General features: G+C 40.8%; 1 protein-coding gene across 9 annotated transcripts in view; it reads left to right on the top strand.

The window, feature by feature from the left end:
* The window catches only part of DYNC1I1 (dynein cytoplasmic 1 intermediate chain 1), a 379,346-nt gene that overhangs the window by 42,880 nt on the left and 319,273 nt on the right, over nucleotides 1-17,193 (top strand). For 5 of the 9 annotated variants that reach the window (XR_003510865.1, XM_027540115.1, XM_027540109.1 and 2 more), the window contains exons 2-4: nucleotides 1,551-1,667; nucleotides 10,896-11,010; nucleotides 13,699-13,840. Coding sequence is in view for 8 of the 9 variants with exons in the window: in XM_027540115.1 (XP_027395916.1) it covers nucleotides 1,560-1,667; nucleotides 10,896-11,010; nucleotides 13,699-13,840 (365 nt within the window). In the remaining variant the exon portion in view is untranslated. The remainder of the gene's footprint in view (nucleotides 1-1,550; nucleotides 1,668-10,895; nucleotides 11,011-13,698; nucleotides 13,841-17,193) is intronic. The other 4 variants (XM_027540116.1, XM_027540113.1, XM_027540114.1 and 1 more) reach the window with 1 other exon arrangement.

Raw genomic sequence — 17,193 nt, 5'->3', positions numbered from 1 at the left:
CTGAACGTGCCTAAGGGTGACTGCAGATTCTTGATTACCTTCTAAAGAGTGACAGGAAGCTCCAGGATTTTTCACTGCTTGTGTTTTTTTTTTTTTTTTTTTTTTGCTTGTGTTTTATATGTACATATAATGCACACACACACATATATAAAAATATATGTATATATAAAGTTTATTTATTTGTTTAACTTTGTGCTGGGCTTTCTTGGCATGGGCTTTTCTTAAGTTGCTAGGAATGTGGGCTACTCTGTAGCTATTGTGTGCAGGCTTCTCATTGGAGTGGCTTCTCTTGCTGCAGAGCACAGGCCCTTGGGCACGCAGGCTTCAATGGGTGCAGTGTGTGGGTTCTGTAGTTGCAGCTCTCCAGCTCTAGAGCACAGGCTCAGTAGTTCTGACACGACCAAGCTGCACCTAGGCCTGTGGAGTCTTCCCGGATCAGGGATTGAACCCATGTCTCCTGCATTGGCAGGCAGAGTCTTTACTGCTGAGCCACCAGGGAAGCCCCACTGTGTACCTTTTAGGGCGTTTTTTTTCCATCCCTCACTTTGTCATCTATTTAGAAGTATACTATATGTGTGTTTCATCATTGTTGCATACAAGTAGTATGCAAATGGATACTTGTGACATTTATGATTCGTTTTTAAAAAAATTTAGGAGTTTGGGTCGCAGAAAGGTTCTTCATTTCTCCGTGCTTCCATTTTCTTAGTTTCCAATTGGGCGCAGAAAAGAGACATATGAATGATGGATAATTGGTGACAGTCTTCTCCAAATTCATTTTACTTGACATTTCTGGCACCATCGCCCCTAGGATCATCCTCACCGTTAACATGAAAACTCTTGTTCAGATCAATTTTCCCAAGAACTTGTCATAGTGTTATCTCCTAATTCATGTGCTCGCAAGCATTTTTTGCTGTGAAAAGGAAAAGTGCCAGAATAAGCAGAATTGCATTCAGTATGCAAATGAAAGTTTTATAGAAATAGGGTTGTACTGGAGATGAGATTAATTGTGACAGTTCAGGAGGAGTTTTACGGGAAAAGATGAACATGTTAGGTCTTCAGTGGCTGTCTTCCCTAATGCATATAATATTAGGCAAAATGAAATCTCCATGTGCCCAAGCTTGGTGGAGGAATGTTTACTGAGTGCATAGAAATTTGAGCAAGGCATGTCTCTAAGAGTTTATGACAGCCCATTTTCTTTTCTCGGTGTGAGGATGAATTGGTCCATTATCATCTAAATTGGAAGTCATGATGATGGTTCTTCTTTGAGTCTCTTGTTGTTTACTTGTTAAGAAACTTGTACAGGAAAATGTGTTATTCTGAATTAAGCTGCTATTATAGAATAGTCTTCCCCATGAAAAGGGAAGATTTTATATAGGGGGAGATCAGATCTAACTTAATTTATTTGATTTTTCAACAGAGGGTAAGGTATACAATCGGTTACTACCCAGAAGTCCTGTTTTCAAGTTTGATTGCCTTTTGAACGATTTCTGCAGTGATCATACAGAAAAGTTACTTGTGTATATTCACTTTTTTTCTTCTTTTGCTCCAAGGAAACCAACATGTCTGACAAAAGTGACTTAAAAGCTGAGCTAGAGCGCAAAAAACAGCGCTTAGCACAGATAAGAGAAGAGAAGAAACGGAAGGAAGAGGAGAGGAAGAAGAAAGAGGTAAGTCCTGGGTGCTGTGCTGTGATCAGGGAAAAGGAAAACCACTCAGTTCCTAGGGGCTGGTCAGATGGATGAAGAGGACCCTGTGAAAGAATGCGTTTACAATACCTGCATAAAATGAGTGGTATTTACATACTTAGAACAGTAAGGTCACTGCCATCTATTGTGTACTGGTCAGGCACCACATAAATGGTCAATAGCATTTGGTCCAGAGACCTCCAAACCCCAGGTTTACCCCAGACTTGAACAGAACCCTGAAAGTGATCTACGATAGTTCTACTGTTAGAAATTCCTTCACCTTTCCGGGTGTCAGTTCCCTGTGCTTAACAGGGAAATAGCGGTGTGTTTATTTTGTTCAGTCATGAGGATGAAAAAAGTTGATCTTATAAAGCACTTAGCAATATCTGGGATATGTTGTTGTTCAGTCCTGTCTGACTCTCTGCGACCCCAGGGACTGCAGCATGCCAGGCCTCCCTGTCCCTCAGTATCTCCTGAAGTGTGCCCAAGTTCATGTCCATTGCGTCGGTGACATCATCCAGCCATCTCATCCTCTGATGTCTTCTTAGCAACTCTGTCCCAGTAACCTGGGACGTCGTTACTACTTAATAAACGTTAGTGTCGAGCAAAGGCTTTTAAAAAAACTACCCAACCTGAACATTTTAGGAGGAAAATAGAAAATGATGCTAGTGAATTGCCATTATTTCCTCAGTGTATGTATTTTTCAGAGTAGATAAGTATGATGGAATTGGTAAAGGGAAAGCTGCATTTTTCTCCTTTGATGAGGGAGTAGATAGGATAGTAGATACTGCTGTATGATACGTTACATCCAGCAGAGATTTTACTGACCTCCATTCAGGCCCCTCTTTATGCCAACAATACAACAGAAGCCCAGAGGTGAAGTGCAGCTTTTCTGCCTGTCAGACCTGGAATACAGAACTCTTTTTTTTTTTTTTTTATTAAATTTTTAGACCATTTAATAAGCATACTATAATAGAAAAGCCATCCTTTCTTTTTCTTAATTTCTTTCACTATTATTTCTAAAGAAATTGTGATGTATGTTCTTTTCCTCTTGTAAAATATTTTTTTAAAACTCCTTTATTGAAGCATAGTTGATTTATAATGTTTGCCAATCTCTGCTGTACAGCTCAGGTGTACACAAACACACATTCTTTTTTATACTCTTTTCCATTATGATTTATCACAGGATCTGTAATATAGTTCCCTGTGCTAATCATTAGGACCTTGTTGTTTATCCATTCTAAATGTAATCATTTGCATCTACCAATCCCAAACTCCCAGTCCATCCCTCTCCCTCCCGCTCTCCCCTTGGCAGCTAGAAGTCGGATCTCTGTGTCTGTGGATTTGTTTCTGTTTTGTAGACAGGTTCCTTTGTGCCATACTTTAGGTTCCACATGAAGTGGTATCATACGGCATTTGTCGTTCTCTTTCTGACCGACTTCACTGGGTGTGATCATCTCGGCGATGATGAGTGTGATCAACACGTGAGGCCCACACGTGTTGCTGCAGATGGCGTGTTTCACTCTTTTCAGTGATGGAGCAGGAGTCATTGTGTGTGTGGATCACATCTTCTCTCTTCATTCCTCTGGTGATGGATGTTTAGTTGTTCCCATGTCTTGGCTATTTGAATAGCGCTGCTCTGAACATAGGGGTGCATGCATCTTTTTGAATTATAGTTTTGCCCAAATATTTTCCCGGGATTTCTGGATCATGTGGTGAATTCTATTTGTAGTTTTCTGAGGAACCTCCTTATTGTTTTCCACGGCGGCTGCACCTACTTACATTTCCACCAACAGGGTAGGAATGGAATCTGGGACTCTTAGTTCCCAACTAAATGCCTTTCTGCTATATCGTGTGTCTTTCCTATTATCTCAATCCAACAAATAGCTTATTTTTAATTCTCTGATTTGTTGTGGCGGTGTAGAAATAGCCCACATCTTGTACAAAAACCAGATGCCACATATATTTTTGGTAGCTTTCTAAGAAGGAAACTTTGTATAGTGTGGTAGTGCTATGTGTATAGAGATCAGACCTGCTTCCCTACTTTTATTTTAAGGGAAAAAAGAATGTATTTTGAAGACTTAGAAGCTAAGTGCTGTTTCACACTATAAGGCTGGGAGACCGAGGCAAAAAAAAATCTCTAACAATTATTTTCCAGCAAAGTAAAACATAATTGTGTCCCCCTCTGACCTCCTGGCATCTTGCTTCTCTTGGTGCCATTATGCTTTGATTGATGCCATCGTTTATTTGTCCTTGACAGTGAGCATAATGTTTTGCCTTTGGAGATCTCTGCTGTTATATATGCAGTCTTGAGTGAAGCAGAGGTGAGAATTGACAAGGAACGGCTATTCATTTCCATGTGAAGCCAAAAGAAGCATTAAGTTATTATGCTCCCTTTCCTTCAAATGTCAGCACTTATTGTAGTTTTAAAGCACCTGTTATCCTTTACTAATCATCGGTTTCCTTTTAAACTGACATCCTAATATCCAACTTGAATTCCATAGAATTACCACGAAATGCCAAGTGATATGGGAAATCTGGCTCCATATTACGCTGTCTGCTTCATCCTTGTCATTTCACACATTTGGGGGGAGGAAATTACAGGCAAACAAGACTGATGGAAACAGGCCACCCTTTCTGTTCCTGTACCACATAGCTTTGCCTGGTGGGGATTTAGCTTTTATTCAACAGACAGAGCCTTGGCGGGTTGGGGACAGCACACTGTGGGGGGTGATGGTGTGCAGAGCACCTGGACCTGGGGCCTTCCCGGGCCTCCACCTCCTTTTGCAATTAAAGTTTTACATAGCCTTAGTCTCCTTGTTGCTAAACTGACAGGGTGGTTGAAACCTGACTCTGCTCCACGGTAGGTGCGTATGTGAGTCACTCTGCTGCTGCTGCTAAGTCGCATCAGTCGTGTCCGACTCTGTGCGACCCCATAGACGGCAGCCCAACAGGCTCCTCTGTCCCTGGGATTCTCCAGGCAAGAACGCTGGAGTGGGTTGCCATTTCCTTCTCCATGTGAGTCACTTGGTCGTGTCCAGCTCTCGGCGACCCCAGGGATTGTAGCCTGCCAGCCTCCTCTGTCCATCGGATTTTCCAGGCAAGAATTCTGGAGTGGGTTGCCATTTCCTCCTCCAGGGGATCTTCTCGACCCAGGGATTAAGCCTGCATCTCCTGTGTCTCCTGCATTGGCAAGTGGATTCTTTACCTGCCGAGCCATCAGGGAAGTCTATGGCAATAGAGTCCCAGTCTCCCCTCCCTAGAGTTTCTGGTTTGAAGTATCTAAATAGGGTCAGATTTGGGGATCATTGAACTGTATCATCCTGAAGGTCTATCCTGGCTTTCAGCCCTGACCCTTCAAGTCCATCTCCCCTGCAAAAGATCTTTCCTTGGGTCAGATTGTGATGACTTGGTTTGTTCAGGGAGTCCAGTGTTGTATTAATAAGACGCAGGCAGTAGAACTCTGGGTTAACACAGAGGCTTTCAAGCTTCACGTGGCTGGGAAACCTGGTTCCGCCCTTTGCAGGATGGCCTTGAACGGGTCTGGGATCCCTCTGCACTTGGATTCCCCTCTGTAAAATGGAGAGGAGAGTGGGTCCTTCCTCAGAGTTCTTTGAGGATCCAAGGAGGTGGTGCAGGACTCTGAAGACACAGAGGATCTGCTTGGTAAGAAACAGCTGAAACTCTGCTACTGAAATGGCCCTCACACCCGGCCAGCAGAACCTGCAGACATTCATCAGCATCAGTGCTGGGGACTCCATTTTTCAAAAATGACCCACTGTCGCACAGTCTTACAATCCAAGGCCCCTAGTTGCCTGGGATGACAGCATTTTGTAGTTGAAAGAAACCTGGAAGTAATCTCTTCTGATCTTTCTTTTTCAAATGCTCTTTGGCCCCAGGGGCTGAGCCTCAGAAGTGATCCGACTTTATCTCCAGTCTCAGGAAGGACCCCCCATTCCAGCCAGTTGTCCAAATCAGAAACCCGGGGTCATGCTTTCAGCACCCCTTCTCCAGCTCCCACTGATCAGGGGTCCCAGACAGGCACAATGGCTCTCCCTGTTCCGTTTAATTTCCTTTCTCCCTAAATCCACATTCCAGCCAGCAAGGCTCGGCTTCTTACATTTCACCCCATGGGCCAGGCTCTCTCTTGACAGGAGTTCATGAATATTCTCTCGCCTTGGCTTCCGCTGCTCTGTTAACCACATGTCTTTCAGTTCTCAGCCTGGACGTCTCTTCCTCTAGAAAGCCTTCTCTAATACCTTTCTCTAACCCATGACTGAGTTAGTCCTATGCCCTATCCCTGACCTTACCAAATTATTTAGCACCATTTACCTATTCATGTATTTTTTTTTTTCCTCACTGAGCACAAGCTTTGGGGGACAGGGTTGTATTTTTCATCACGGAGTCAATGTCCAGCACAGATCCTGCCACATAGTAGGTCTTCAATAGAGGGGCACTTCCCTGGTGGCTCAGACAGTAAAAGAATCTGCCTGCAATACAGGAGACCCAAGTTCAATTCCTGGGGAAGATCCCCTGGAGAAGGGAATGGCTACCCATTCTAGTATTCCTGCCTGGAGAATTCATGGAGAGAGGAGCCTGGCGGGCTACAGTCCATGGAGTTGCACAGAATTGGACACAACTGAGTGACTAACATTTTCACTTTTCATATAACTAAGGAGTGAGTGAAGGGGTAGGGCGGGTCTGAGATGCTGGTCACAGACATTCTTTCCAAGCACCTGCATTTTTTTTCTGTGAATTTCCTTGGAAGCTTCGGATCCTGAGTCTGTGGGATGCTCCAGTTAAGGGTCGTTGTCATTGACTCTCGAGTTTAAGATTTTCTAGTTTTTGTCTTGTTTGTAGACAGTTAGAAATAGCCTTAAGCTTATGTTGGAGGAGGAAATGGCAACCCACTCCAATATTCTTGCCTGGAGAGTCCTGTGGACAGAGGAGCCTGGCAGGCTGCAGTCCACGGGGTTGTGAAGAGTCGGACACGACTGAAGTGACTTAGCATGCATTAAGCTTATGTTTGTTTTTTTCAGCTTTACTTAGGCTTATATTTTGAATAAAACATGTTTAGAATAAAAAGGAAACAAAAGGAAACAAAGTGCTCTTTAATTGCTAATCTGAGTGTCAGTGTATTTGCCATGACTGAAAACTAGTGTGAATTGGGACCACCCAGGTTGATTGTCTCCACAGAACCCAGGAAAATGTGTTCATGTATAAAATTACCACTCTCTGTGCCTTTGGATGTCAACTGCTTTCTTGGTTGTGCTATTATGGATGCAATCTGATTTTTAAATAATTATAGTGGCCACCATTTAAGATGTAGAGCCAATTTCATGAAAAATTGGCTTTAAAGCAATGAGGTGTGCTTAATGAGGCCACCCTGAAATTTTGTCCTGTCCTTGGCCTTCTGCTGAATTGCCGCAAGGTCAGATGAGATGGTTGGATGGCATCACTGACTCAATGCACATAACTTGGGCAAACGCCAGGAGATTGTGAGGGACAGGAAAGCCTGGCATGCTGTAGTCCATGGGGTTGCAAAGAGCTGGACAAGACTTAGTGACTGAGCAATGAACTACAGGATGGACCGAGGTTTTCTGACCTGTCCTCGGGTGTTAACAACTCTGCAGCTGTCTTTAGAAAAATGACAAATCATTCAGCTGACAAATTTTCTTTCTTAAGGTCTCCTCTCTGGGTCTCAACTCTGATGACTCTCACAAACAGAAATACCATTTGCTGGGAGAGACATGGAGCATATTTTAAATTACTACTATGCAAAAACTCCTTACTGAGTCATTAAAATGTATGAGGACTCTGTAGTATGTGCATGGGAAATATCAAAGGTTTCATGATTAGGGCACTTGGTCTAACTGTCTTGGATGAAGAAGCACATTGTTTAGTGTAAGGTGTTAATTGATAGCAGTTAGGGACTGGCTTTATTTCCAATAAGCCCCAGTTACCTAACTTTGCATTTTTCCTGGTCAACTTTGAGTGTCAGAGCTTTCCTAAGCTTCTGCTATGTCTAGATGGACAGTTTATCCTTACTGATATATGTCATCTGTCATTGCATTGTCTGTTGGCGTTAAGAAGTAAAAAAAAGGCAGAAGGCAGAGAATGCGTTGTGGCGGTGCCTTGTGTTGTGGGGGAGACACTTGGGAGATGGAGTTCTGGGTGCTGCTTTTGCACACTGTCTGGCCATGCGTGTTGACACGAGGTTTACTCTTTGGTACGTGTCTTGTTCTCGTTCAGTTGCTAAGTCATGTCCAGCTCTTTTGCAACCCAAAGGACTGTAGCCCGCCAGGTTCTTCTGTCCATAGGCTTTCCCAGGCAGGAATACTGATGTGGGTTGCCATTCCTTCTCCAGGGGATCTTCCCAACCCAGGGATCGAACCCATGCTTCCTGCTGGGCAGTCAGATTCTTTACCACTGAGCCTCCAGGGAGGCCCACTCTAATATGTTTCTTGAATGCTTAATGATGAAAGTTAGAATGAAAGAAAAAAACCAAATTCTGTGCCTTTCTGCCTAGGGCATACATGACAGAAAGTTATAGATAATATGCCTTCAGTTTATTCAAAAGGAAAAGATTTGATGGTTCTTCTTCTGTTTCACTCTATATGAGCTTCATTGGAACTCGCATTCATTATCCCTGGCACCCTGTTGTCCTTAAATAAATTTTTGTTGAAAGGATGAAGAAAGATTCAATGTTTTTGTTGCTATTGCTAGAATATAGAAATGGCTTTGTTGTGAGCACTGGGTCACTGGGAGCTCAGATGATGCCTTCTCATGGTAGTGTGGGAAAGGAGCTTTCTGAATGAGGTATAGCTGGTGGAAACGCTCCTGAATGGTGTATCATTCTTAGATTCGATGTCTTAGAACATAACAGTTACCAAAGGCAGTTGTTTCATTCATTCAGCATTTTCAAACTGAGCGTCGACTGTGTGGCAAGCCTGGATCTAGATGTGAGGATATAGTTGTGAACAAAATAAACACATATCTATTCTCAGTGAAGTTGACAGTCCAGTCAGTCATGGCTCACCTCTTCACTGTAAAACCATGATATGCCATTTTGGCTTCCTGAGACAAATTTTGCTTATCTTGGTTTTTTTTAAATTTATATTTCAGTAGTGACAGTGGTGATTCCCTTTTTTTTCATTGCCCCACTTTCCCTTCAATCCTTCTTTTAAATTTATGACAGGGGAACATTGATATAGATCATCACTCTGCAAGGTCCTTTTTTAAAATCTTAGTTCTGTCTTTGCCTCTGGGCTTCCCAGGTGGTGTAGTGGTAAATAAACAGCCTGCCATTGCAGGGGACGTAAGAGACACGGGTTTGATCCCTGAGTTAGGGAGATCCGCTAGAGGAGGGCCTGGCAACCCTCTCCGGTATTCTTGCCAGGAGAATCCCGTGGACCAAAGAGACTGGCGGGCTCTAAAGACCATAGCGTCTCAAAGACTTAGACACAGCTGAAGTGACTTAGCATCACACATCTTTGCCTCTGTTGTATGCATAAACTTTGGAACTTGCTAGTTTAAATGTTAAAATTGGGAAAGAAAGTGAGCTTTCATATCTTCCAAGATTAAACTGCCATTTCAGAAATCTCATGGATACATGAGAGAGCCTGAATCTTCTACATCCTCATTAGCCCTTATTGATCCCCATCATGTCAGTTTTCCCTCTGATGACAGAGAGCCAACTCATTGGAAAAGACCCTGATGCTGGGAAAGATTGAGGGCAGGAGGAGAAGGGGGTAACAGAGGATGAGATGGATGGCATCGCCAACTCAATGGACATGAGTTTGAACAAATTCCAGAAAATATGAAGGACAGGGAAGCCTGGTGTGCTGCAGCTCATGGGTTTGCAAAGAGTCAGACACGACTTAGTGACTGAACAACAAAGACATCACATACCTGAGTGTATTTTAAGCCCGAGGTGAATAAAACAGAAGCACTGAGCCCTCACTGTGTGCAAAGATGCATTCTGTTTCTAGTCGGTGTGTGGGTTACCATCTGGGCGTAAGTCAAAGTTGCATGAGCGCTTTCTGTTGCATATGCCACGACGGAAATTATGCTTTTCTGCTTTGAAATGTTCTTTGTATTCCTGAAAGAGGTAATGTGTCTGTGAGGGAGCCCAGCTTGCCCCCGGAGAGGAAGGTGTGTCTGATAAGTGGATAATTGGCTTTTGACAAACTCTGAGACAGTCTCACTCCTGGAAACTCACAAAGCCTTGTTGTGAAGTAGCTGCACATCAAATAGGATATGATCGTGTTTCAGATGTGGGGCAAATGCCTTGTCTTAAGTAGTAATTGTGTTCTGAAAAGGAAAGAAACCCGAGCATTTAATTCCCCCCAGAATTCCACCGCCAACCTTCTTTAACCCATGTTTTGGCTTGTTGCTATTTTGACTTGTTGCTTTTCCTTTAACTTTCCCACCAAGCATTCTAGTTTCCTCATTTCAAAGAGACAGACTGGGCATCAGAAGCTCATACAAAGTGTGTCTTCCCCAAGAAAGCACATGGGGAAAGAGTATATCTCTCCTGAAGGACTTTTTGTTTTATATTTTTCCATGTGCATAATTTTCTCCTTTGCGTTAATATGTATAACAGAAGCCTATGAAAATCGGAATTATGTAACAATACTTAGATAAGTCTTGTTCACATGCCTTAATAAAAATTTTAGTCTGGTTTATTGAAACCATGGTAAACTTAGAATACTGATACAATAATGTATTTTACAGTTACAGATTTTCATAACTAATCTTACAGCCAGACACCAATAATTCCTTGTTTGCATAATCCCAAATGTGAGGCATGAATATTACAAATGCACACTCATCAAGAACTGATAATATGTCTTCCCAGAAGGGACATGGGTATCTAAATAACTAGACAGATTTATTTTTTTTTTGTTTAAATCCACATCCAAGTTAGAAATATTTTGTCTTGATGGTTTCTTCTGAGACCAAGTGAGAAAAACTCTCCTCTAACATGTGATAGAGGCAGGAAAAAGCCTTCAACCCGAAGAGAAAGTACTGGGTTAGTAGTTATTAAATGGAGCAGTTACATGTTTTTTCATCCTTTATACACACGTTTATATCTATTTAGGGCTTTTGCCTGGTCTTCGCTGCCATTCATTTGCCATTTTCTGTTTCATCCAGAGGCATACATTTAGCTCGGTTACTCACTTTCTCCCTGGCATCTGCTTTTTGTAGGCTGACATGCAGCAGAAGAAAGAACCCGTTCCAGATGACTCTGACCTGGATCGCAAACGCCGAGAGACGGAGGCCCTGCTGCAAAGCATCGGGATCTCGCCAGAGCCCCCTCTAGGTACTTTAGAGTGCTTTGTGTTTTAATATAGCCTCAGATTTGACTTGTGTAGGATATACCATGTCCAGCGTTTACTATTCTTTTACATCTCCTTTTGTTTTTATGTTTTAAGAAATGCTTTGGCTTATGGCTCAGGTGTATTTATTTTTGGAATTGTGGGGGCTGGAAGGAGATAGGAGGACAGATTGTAGAGTGGTTAGCAATTGGCTGCTTACTGGCTGATGCTGCAGTCAACCTAACCCACTGCATTACTGTTAGAGTGTCTTACACTTGTTAAATGAGTTACCACTGGTAAATACCAGAAATCACAAGATGAAGAAGAAAAGCTTCATTTCCATTGCTGAATCCCAGCCTCTCTCTGCCAACCTAAATACTGTGAATCTGGTTATGAATTTCATAACCACCCCAGGCACAGAGTTATTCTATGATGAAAATAGAATGCTCGGTGGGAACATATAGGAAAACTTGAAATGGTGGCAGATTAGCAGCTAATTAACATGTTTAAATTTCTTTGACTCTGTTGTGTATCTTGGTTTCATTGCTGATCGGCGTCTTTACTGCAACACCCTTCCTCCAACTCATTCATACCTGGTTACTTGTCCACGATCTCATTTTATTCAGGATCTGGATGTTGAACTATTTCTTTTATTTTTGTTGAAGGTAACTTGGTACATAATATGTTTATTCTGTCATTATACGTCACTCATGTGATAAGTTATTTTATTTTTCTTTATCCATTTGCTTTCCATACATTTCAGAGTAATCCCAGGGTGTCTGTAAAACTACATGATATCCAATATAGTAAAATAAAAGCTTTAAAAATAATACATATAAATAAAGATAGTATCAGATCCCCTTTTATAAATCGTTCATCGTTTAATTCCATCATTGGCTTTTATATTAACATAAATTTTCATTTATTTCCATAATTACTTAAATTAACAATAAAAATTATCCCATGAACAATAAAATGGCAAGTGTGTGTATCAATATAAGTAAGTAAAAGGGCAAAATATAATAATCATATAAATTATTAAGTGTTTCTGGATATCATTCAGTACATACACACTAAACTAAACACCATGAAAAAACATTTTATGCTCAACCTCAGTGTGTACTAATAGTAAGTAAAATCATATGTCTAACAATGATATAATAACCCCCAATAAGACGTTGATTATTTTGTTAGTTTCTTTGTGGTATGGGAGATGTAACCCACAGGATATTTGAGTGATGGGTCTTCTATGAGGAGCTGACAGACCTTTTTATTACTTAGTTGACAAGTAATACATGTTAGACCCTTGGCAATTATATTCTTGCCTCAAAATAGCCTTTGAAGTTCTGCTGCAGTGTGAACACTGGTTAAACACAACCGTAGAATATTTGTTCTCCCCTAACCTGCGTAAAGCCAGCAATTCAACCTTAAGAGCTAAACAGTTTAAATATCCCTAAACCATGACCAAATTCTGAACTATCCTGTCATCCCTGCCAAAGGGCTCTGGCAAATGTGGAGCCCGTTTTCAACTTTTATCCATCCCTCCGACTTACCCTCTGACTTACTGCAAAGGGTAATCAGTGAATTAATTGTAGAACCACGTGAAAATTCCTAGTTTCTTGACAGATCTGCCATTGTGTTATAGGATTTGGGCAACATAGTTAAACCCTTTACCTTATTAAATAAATAAAAGGAAATTGCACATGATTGAAACCAAATGGGAATCTACACTATGTATTGAAGTTTCTTGCTGCCCATATGGCTTCTCTGGCAAGAGTGATACTGAGATCCCGTTCTCATCTGGCCTGGAGCCACCTTGGCTATTTGGTGCAGCTTCTATCTGAAGGACGTTTGGCTTGTATCTGAAAGATAGAGGGGGAAAATCCATTTGCATTTCCTCTAATTTATTTTCTTTTATTACCCTTGCTTTGAGAGTGCCAGTCTGCACTGACCTTGCTCTTTGAACCTGTTTCTCCTGTCTCCAGAATGGCGGTTTGCCTACGTGTACACGGCAGTGCTTTCTAGAGCTGCCAGACGCAAAGAACACAATTCCCAAACACAGTAAACAGTGCAAGGGATGCAACTATTAATTAAGTGTAAAAATAAAGCAGCCTGGCATTGTGCTTTGTTTTGAAAGAGATTTTTAAATTATTGGGTTCAACATTTACCCTTTTCTCTAACTGTCGTTTAGTCTCTCATAGCAAATGCAGTTTATACTCCACAGACAACAGACTTTCCTCCAAGAAATGCAAAACATGCAGCAGACTTTTCTGACTCCCTATGACCTTCTAAAATTCCTCAGAATCACTTATTTCATAATCATTTAAAGTTTTATAGACACCTCGTTTTATTTTGAATGGGTCACATCTATACTAACAAAATAAAGTGGAGCATTAGAATTATCTGGATAGTTCATGCTAGAGAGGGATTTGCCTTGAATTATCCAGGTAACTGTTTTGATTCTCCATTTTACTTTGTTAAGGTGGACATGGCCTTAGAATCTCTAAGTTAATTCTGTCTAAATTCATTTCAAATTTTAATTTCCGAAGTATGAAAAATTCACTGGACTCTTTTCCTTTTCTTTTCTTTCCTTTTTTTTTTTTTTTCCTTATCCCATCTCAATCTCTCCTGGCCATACAATCACTTTAATTTGAGCCCGTTTGTTTTGATTTATCTGACACTGCTCTTCCCAGTGCAGCCGCTGCATTTTTTAACATGGGATACCTGTTATTTTCATTATTTAGTCCCAACCCCTATGTCTCCCTCCTCGAAATCAGTGAGCACTCCCAGTGAAGCTGGAAGCCAAGACTCAGGCGACCTGGGACCGTTGACAAGGTAAGAATTGTCCCTTCACAAAGGCCGTGGTGGGATGTCAATAATACCTCCCTCCCTCTCCCCTAAAAAAAGGCAAGAAACCAAAAGTCTGAAAAACCACACCATTCCGTTGCATGTTGTTAACTGTGCACTCCTCTTTATTTATCAGTCATTTTTTTATGTTTACATTTTGGTGGCTTGCTATTTTTGGTGACATAGGATTGATTTTGAACCCTTGAAGTGATAAGTATCACTCTTTCGTGAATAGGCTAATTTGACACCATGTGTCTTATTTGACAAAGCACAAGCATATCCATTGGCTTCAGTTTAAAAGAAAGTAGGGAAGGACCAAAGACAAACGGAATATATATCTAGCTTCTCATTATTCTACCTGGGTTTTGGTTTCTATGAGAATCTTTGTAACACTGAGATGTTGTAACCCTAAATTTACTTTTTCAAAAGTCTTGTTTATTTGCTTAATAGAGTTGACAAATTTGAGAACTCGGTCCCCAAAGTGTTTTTATTATCATTATTAATTATTATAATCATCAGGATTAACTGCTTCATTTTTGTCAGTTGCCAAACTTTTATTACACTAGGTATATTCCAAGATTATGTAACGAACGGCCTTCTCAAGGCCGATATAGACATTCTCTAATTTGACCACTGAGGGAACGTCCAAAAATGTAGCAGTGTGACGGGAGAAAGGAGATGGCTCATTAATATGCACGGGGTCATGGAAACGTTCTTAATCCAGGTTTCCTCAGCAGTATTCCCACGTGTGGGTGCCCATAGGCAGGCGATAGAGATGAGTGGGGAGTGGGGCCTTTGGCAGCTTGTTAGCTAGCACTCCCTTTATAAATCTCAGATGCTCTCTTCACAGCTCTTGGGCTTGTTGAGCTCAGATGGGAACATGGACCAGTTTTTCCACACTTTTCAATTTTTCATGAGAAGCTAAGACTGCAAATATTTATGCAACAGTCTCATAGACATTAAGTGTTAATGACTTTGTTAAAAGGAGTTGTGGGCTAGATTTGGCTCATGAGTTGGTGATGTCTGACCTCTCTGACTTTTGAAACAATCATAAAGCATTTTAATAAAGCTTCAATAAAAGAAGCAATCATCCACAGCCCCAGCATTCTAACAGATCAGCCTTTGTCTTGTCAGGGTACTTTTCGATCCTTATCTACCTGTGTATATGTCTTGCTACTGTATATGCTCCTGGAGGAAGTGAAGTGAAAGTCGCTCAGTCATGTCCGACTCTTTGCGACCCTATGGACTTATACAGTCCACGGAATTCTCCAGGCCAGAATACTGGAGTGGGTAACCTTTCCCTTCTCCAGGGCATCTTCCTAACCCAGGGATCAAACCCAGGTCTCCCACATTGCAGGCAGATTCTTGACCAGCTGAGCCACAAGGGAATTCCTGGAGGAGAGGTATACAATTTTGCATTTTTCTCTGTTCATTTAACACCTTATTATGAGCATTATCTTCTGATGGTCCTTTGTTTTCAGAAAAGCCTCGGCAATTTTGGTAGAGGAAAACAGAGAAATGAGAATAGGGTTAGCCTATGTTGTAGGATTTTTAGCTTTCTGAAATCAATACATAAGACTAAAATGATTTCACCAATACCTGTCTGTTCATGAATTTCAGACTTGAGTGTTTTGTCTTCATAGGTCTTTTGAAACAGGTTGGACACTGCTTTCAATTTGAGAAGAGCGAACATAGAGGCTTTTGCGGGCACCAGGCTGGTTTGTGTTAACAAATCGCCTTTGTGATTTGGAGTAGCACACGTCTTCTCCTCATCTTTTGCTTTGAACACTTCAAAAGGTCTTTGAGGGTGGGGGAGGAAAAGTAATAATAACACAGCATGTAAGATCTAACATTTATACAAGAGCTGGCACAGTATAATCACGTTCCTTAGGGGGGTCCATTGGCCTATCATTAAGGTAATATTCTTGCCTGTTTCTGCACAGCGATGGCATTGTGTCAGAGATGCTTAATGTCAAGGGGCTCCACTGGCAGTGTTAAATACTATTACCGACTTCATAGTCGACGAGCCCTTTTGAAAACTTCTGGAGAAAGTTGACTGATGCTGTTAGCACTCTGGGGACAGCAGCAGTTATTCTGTTGGAGGGAACCTCATTCCTTTCCCCTTCTTACATGATTTTTTAAAATTAACCACTTTGGAAGAAGTGCTATCTACTTCCACATCACACAAACTCCACAAACTCCAACTAGCTTCAGTTCTCTATAGAAACATTCTGGCAAGAGTGGGCAACTGGAAGTCAAGGAGTATATCCCTTGCTAAGTGCAGGTTTCATAGCGATGCAAAGAAACTGGCATTGAGGAAATGATTTTTCAGAAGAACTGAGCACAGGCTTGGCTTGAGAAGGCATTAGGAATAGCTTAGTAAACTGTGCCCTTGTTTTGAACTTAGGCACATTCCATGCAAATTTATGTTTTTGTTTCCATAAAGTATATATGCGAGTAAAATTTCAGAAGAATGTTATATTTCAGTTTTTTAAATTCTACTTGGAATGTCTTTTTCTGTAGAAGAAACATCTTTGAAAGCAGTTACTGTTAACTCTAACACTTCGTAAAACACGAGACTGAGAAAAGCACTTGGTAATTCCTAAGAATATAATTCTATAGCCATAAATTTGCATATTTGTGTAGAATTTGGACTTTTTGAAAAATGGAAAATCTTGCAGAAGATAACTTAGGAATCAAAGCAACACATCTGGTCCTACCTAAAGGTGCACATAAATTCTGCCATTCACTTGCCAGACTTTCAAACCAAAACTACAGTTTGCTTTGCAGAGCCAGAATTAGCAAACACTTCTTATATAACCCCTGTAAGTGGTTAATTTGGAAATTGGCATACTTAATATGCCCTATTATAAAGAAAAGGTTAAATAGTGCTTTAAACATATGAAATATAACAAAATTTTCTTTTATTGATTTTTAAGAGCAGTTAAGTACATTTTCTAAACTGAGTGAATAGAGAGGAGACGTATTTAACATTTTTTCAATTATACCAGTGTAATTTTTAAACTTATAGTATCATAATTTGTGTTCCAATTTCTGCTTCTGTAGTTATAGCCTGCTTCTCATTTACAATTTACATTTGTTGTACTTTTCTCTTTCTCATAATTAGTTTTGGTAGAGTCAATTAATCATTGCTTGTTTAAACATACTGAACAAAGAATAAGCTCTTGGGTTTCAAAAAATTAACCTATTAATACAAAATTTGAAAGACTAGTTTTACATATAAATGTAGATGGAAAAAAATCCTAAATATGTTGTTTGCAGCTGGAATCCAATACAGTATTAAAAGGATACAATGTTATGCTTAATTGTGTTGGATTCAA

The sequence above is a fragment of the Bos indicus x Bos taurus genome, chromosome 4, assembly GCF_003369695.1.
Source record: "Bos indicus x Bos taurus breed Angus x Brahman F1 hybrid chromosome 4, Bos_hybrid_MaternalHap_v2.0, whole genome shotgun sequence".
Classification (NCBI taxonomy): Eukaryota; Metazoa; Chordata; class Mammalia; order Artiodactyla; family Bovidae; genus Bos; species Bos indicus x Bos taurus.
This window is presented reverse-complemented; position numbering and strand designations above follow the sequence as displayed.